The sequence below is a fragment of the Sinocyclocheilus anshuiensis genome, unplaced genomic scaffold, assembly GCF_001515605.1.
Source record: "Sinocyclocheilus anshuiensis isolate Anshui unplaced genomic scaffold, SAMN03320099.WGS_v1.1 scaffold159, whole genome shotgun sequence".
NCBI lineage: Eukaryota > Metazoa > Chordata > Actinopteri > Cypriniformes > Cyprinidae > Sinocyclocheilus > Sinocyclocheilus anshuiensis.
The window spans coordinates 494,058-498,599 of NW_015549567.1; the positions used below are offsets into that span (position 1 = coordinate 494,058).

At 38.0% G+C, this 4,542-nt stretch overlaps 1 protein-coding gene across 2 annotated transcripts in view; it reads right to left on the reverse strand.

Moving 5' to 3' along the window:
- The window catches only part of LOC107657273 (ORM1-like protein 3), a 13,287-nt gene that overhangs the window by 4,991 nt on the left and 3,754 nt on the right, over nt 1-4,542 (reverse strand). For both annotated transcript variants that reach the window (XM_016445309.1, XM_016445308.1), the window contains exon 3: nt 2,581-2,732. In XM_016445309.1, the coding sequence (XP_016300795.1) occupies nt 2,581-2,732 (152 nt within the window). The remainder of the gene's footprint in view (nt 1-2,580; nt 2,733-4,542) is intronic.

Genomic DNA, 4,542 nt, shown 5'->3' on the forward strand with positions numbered 1-4,542 from the left:
AAACAATGCGCTGTCACTTTAATTCAGCGCTTGCAGCACAGCAATAGACTGAATGCGCTGAATGATTAAACACAGGCAAGAATTAAAAAGTGATGCAATTTATAAACTTTAGTGACGATGTGACACTGCCTCGATTGTGCAAGTGACAATTCCTGTGTCGACTGTGCAGCGTGCAGCTCGCTTATAGACAGACGCGATGTGATTTTGAAGCCATTTGCGCATTTTGAGAGAGAAAGTGTTCACAAGTGTTCACATTACTTTATACGTTATTCAATGAAGAAATATGAATTGTACCTTGCCTTTAGCATTATAATTATTTTACCTGCGCCGGACAGAGATTGAGATGGTGCCGCTGCAGTAGCTAAACTCTAGACGTTGCTGATTTGAATGTGAGAACTTAACTTTAATATTCGTATTTGTAAGTTGAAATGTACTCACAACAGCTCTGATGTGAAAAGTTAAATCTTTCGATTTGCGCACACAGTCAATAATCAAAACATCTGTGTTTTGAATTCGAAGTTGCAAATGAATAGTTACAAATGTGTAAAGTGGCTTTCACATAAAATGAGACACAAATGTGTACGAAACATTTACTTTTGCACTTTACTTTAGTGTCTCACACAAGGTTTTCAAATTACTTTATAAGTTATTAAATGAAGAAATATGAGTACCTCACCTTCAGCATTGTAATTATTTCACCCGCCCCGGTGTTCTGACGATTTGTGCTACCCGCTCAGATTGTGCTACCATCATCTTATTCATGTAGTTTGAGGCTTTTTAAAATGTCCATAACTACCCCTACCCGAAACCTACCCTACCCACCCATGTCTACCCTTACCCTAAACTTACCCTTAAAACAATGCAAATATATTTTTGGTAGCACAATCTGATAGGTAGCATGTTTCGTCAGTACACCGGACAGAGACTGAGACGCTGCCGCTGCATGTCATGCCAAACCTCTCACGGCAGCGTCATCAGCTTGAGATCGGTTTTTGGAGATCGGCCTTTTTAGAGACCACCGATCAATCATCCCAACGTGATTATTGGCCGATAGTGATCAGTAGCCGATCAATCGGTGCACCCCTACCAAAAAGCAAATTATGCTCCCTTCGAACTGGTTTTCTTTACAATACAAATCGTTGTAATCCCAGGCTATCTGTAATCAGAAGCACATTTATAACTGGAATATAATTTAATTTCATTCACGTGTTTCATAAACACATAATCCTTTATGGATTACAATCCGCCATCAAAATGATACATTTAATAATTCTGGCTGCTGTGAGAAGAGGCTATAAACGATCCGCCACCTGCAGCATCCTCACATGCGATAGCCTAGTAGCCGGGACAACTTCTTTATGTTTACAGACGTGACGTAATGACGCAGTGCCATGCACGAATTTCCCACGAAAACCTACCCGTACCACTCAAATTAGAAAGCATTATTATAAGCTAACCGTTGTGAATCGGGTTAAAGTAAGGCGATAGTTTTAAACACTGGCTGGTTATGTACTTGCTCAAATATTGATTTCGGATCATTTTTAACCAAAAAAAAGTTACGGACTGCAGCTTTAAAGATCTAATAAAATATAACTCAAATCAATATTTTGTGTCTAATTATTTACTTATGTGGCAAGCCGTGTAATAAGCAGCATAATATACATCCAGCAAGTTGTTACTGCAAACTTAAGCAATAGTCAGATAGCTTTTTAGACACTCTTGTAGCAAATCTACATTATACAAATATTAGATGGAAAAACAAACTTGCCTTTGGCAACTAACTGAAACTGAAGTTGAAGTTTACTTCAAAAAATATATTAAAGTTAAATAGAAAAAGAATAGAAAATATGGTAAAAGCGGCTAAAACTAAAATTAAAATGAAAAAAAAAATTAAAGCTAGTTTGAAATATCAATTAACACTATAATAGTATATAAATAATACTAAAATAACACTGCTACTATGTAATGCCCGCTTTTCACCATCCACTTCTCAAAGGATATAATCAACCCAGCTGAAAACAACATCTTAAACCTGATTTGCTGATCTCAGCTGCCCTCTCAGACTAGTCAGGCTGTTTTAAAGGGGCTTGAAGTACTTTTCTGCTGCTAAACACCAGTTTGGCCAGGCTAGCAATCCAGCTAGACTATCTAAAACCAACTTACACAAGCTAAGAACAGCAAACCAGACTGGTTCTGGTTTTGTCAGCAGGGAAGACTCACTCACTTTTTTTTTTCTTGTCAAATATCTTTTAATTAAGATACATTAAGACAATCAAGACAAACCTCCTTATTCCTCACTGTAACCAACAGATACACCCTCACAATATGAGAGAAGACTCGAGAGAGAAGAAAAAGTGTAGAGCAAATGACCTGACTGACTGACTAACTGTTTCTAAATCCAGCTCTCCTTGCCAGCAGACATCACAGGAAGTCAGCATCACTGCCTCTTGCTCATGGTCATGCAGAGCAAGCTGTGAAAGCCTTCTCAGTGCGTGTGCAGAACACAACCAAAAGGGATAAATTAGTGTGACATGCAGAACGAAGCTTCTAACAGCACAGGGCAAAGGCGAACACTCTTACAGTATAATAGGGGTGATGGTGAGAAACTTTCGAGAGGCGGTGAACTGGACCCCATAGTCCATCTGTTCCCAGTGGGTCAGAAGCCGGGCCTTGCCTTGGTCTGGAGTCTCAAACGGCGTTCCTTTTACCGTGTGTAGGAAGATATACATGCACTATGGCAGAAAGACAGTCACAGAACATCATGGCCTTTGGTACAATTCATCAAAGCTCTATCAGCAGATGTTGTGAAACTCTTAGGACAACAGCAAGAGCTGATCTGTTTTGGGAGCAGGACGGCTAAGAAAGGCGATACAGAATGGCTCTGTTAGTTCAACACTGGCTGAAATTACAGAACCTGGAGTCAGCAACAGAACGGGCCAAAATTCAGCAAGAAAAAATTTTGCCGTTTCAGAGTTTCTGCAGCTGGGGACTGTCACAAAACAAATTATTATTTTAAGCCTCTGCATCTTAAGAAGCTCTTAAGAAAGCATCTGTGCTACATTTACACTATGAAACTAACGCAATGGTTTTCTCTTGGCAGACTGTTAGCCAAAATGAATTGCAGATCTGTTATGGGTTGTGACAACAGGAAATAACAATGCTACTGTTTATACTGTAGTTAAGGCCTGTTCACACCTGTCCATTTTAGCATTCACATCAATGCATGATAATGTTATATTTATTATTTAGTTATGTTGCCTGCAACTTCGAATGCTCAAGCTCTTAAAAGTCAAGTGGATTCTGACTAGCTGTCAATGTTTTTATCACTCAATGAAATGAACGTGATTCCAAATATATTGTTCCTGTCATTATCATTATCGCTTTGGACTTCTATTCTCACAGAATTAAAAAGTTTATTAAAACTGTATAGTTATCAGAGTCTACAGGCCTTTACAATAGTAAAAATATATAGCAATAACCAACTTGTAAACAGGAGGACAAATGCTTCACATATCTTTTGTTGGATGTACACAGCAAAAAAATGTAGAAATTCAACGGTCACTTGGACGCTTTCCTAATCAGATGGATGGTGAACTATAAACAAGCTACAAAAACGTTTTTAAAAAAAGATACAACACAGACTATATTAAACTATAATATAAAATAGTATTAAAAACATATAGCTACAAAAGTATATACAAACTATACAAAAATAAGTTCAGTTGCAGTGAGGACAAACACAGTTTGAGCACAATTTGTTCTGTATAATAAATTACTGCATTAAACCATTGACATTTACCAGTTCAGTCAATATGCCATGTTAATAATTTTGCATATTTTGGGCCTATGAAGTTCATAGTCTTTTAAAATACATTTCAGAGCTTGATTTAAGGGTAATTTTGGTACCTTTTTTAATTATACACAATTTTGGTACCGTGTTGTTTTAGCAAAAAACAACCTCTAACCTAAAAACGTAATACGGTGACCTATGTTAAAGGGGTCATATGATGCGATTTCAAGTTTTCCTTTCTCTTTGGAGCGTTACAAGCTGATTGTGCATAGATAAGATCCCTGAAGTTGCAAAGACTAAAGTCTCAAAACCAAAGAGATATTCTTTATCAAAGTTAAGACTCTGCCACGCCCCCCTAAAACGGCTCGTTCTAACACGCCCCCACATATCTACCTCACTATGTGGCAATATTAGCATAATGCCGCCCAAATGTGCACGAAAAGAAAGAAGGCGTGGTTTCAGTAACCGCAGTTAGTGTTGAAGCAGCCATGTCAGGGAGACGCTGTGTGTTTCTAGGCGAAAGCAAAAGCACTTTATTTGGCCTTCCGAAAGTAGATGCATTTAGGAATCTTTAAGATTAGCTACTTACAACAGAACAGCAATGCATTTTATGGACGACCGTTTCGTGAACCTAGGAGAGGAGGTAATTCTGACTTTGCTATGACAATCTGGCGCTTCTGAATCAGCCACTGTAAGTATGTTTTGTTACTAGTTTAAGGATTTGCTATTGACTGTTCAAATGCGAAGTTTTG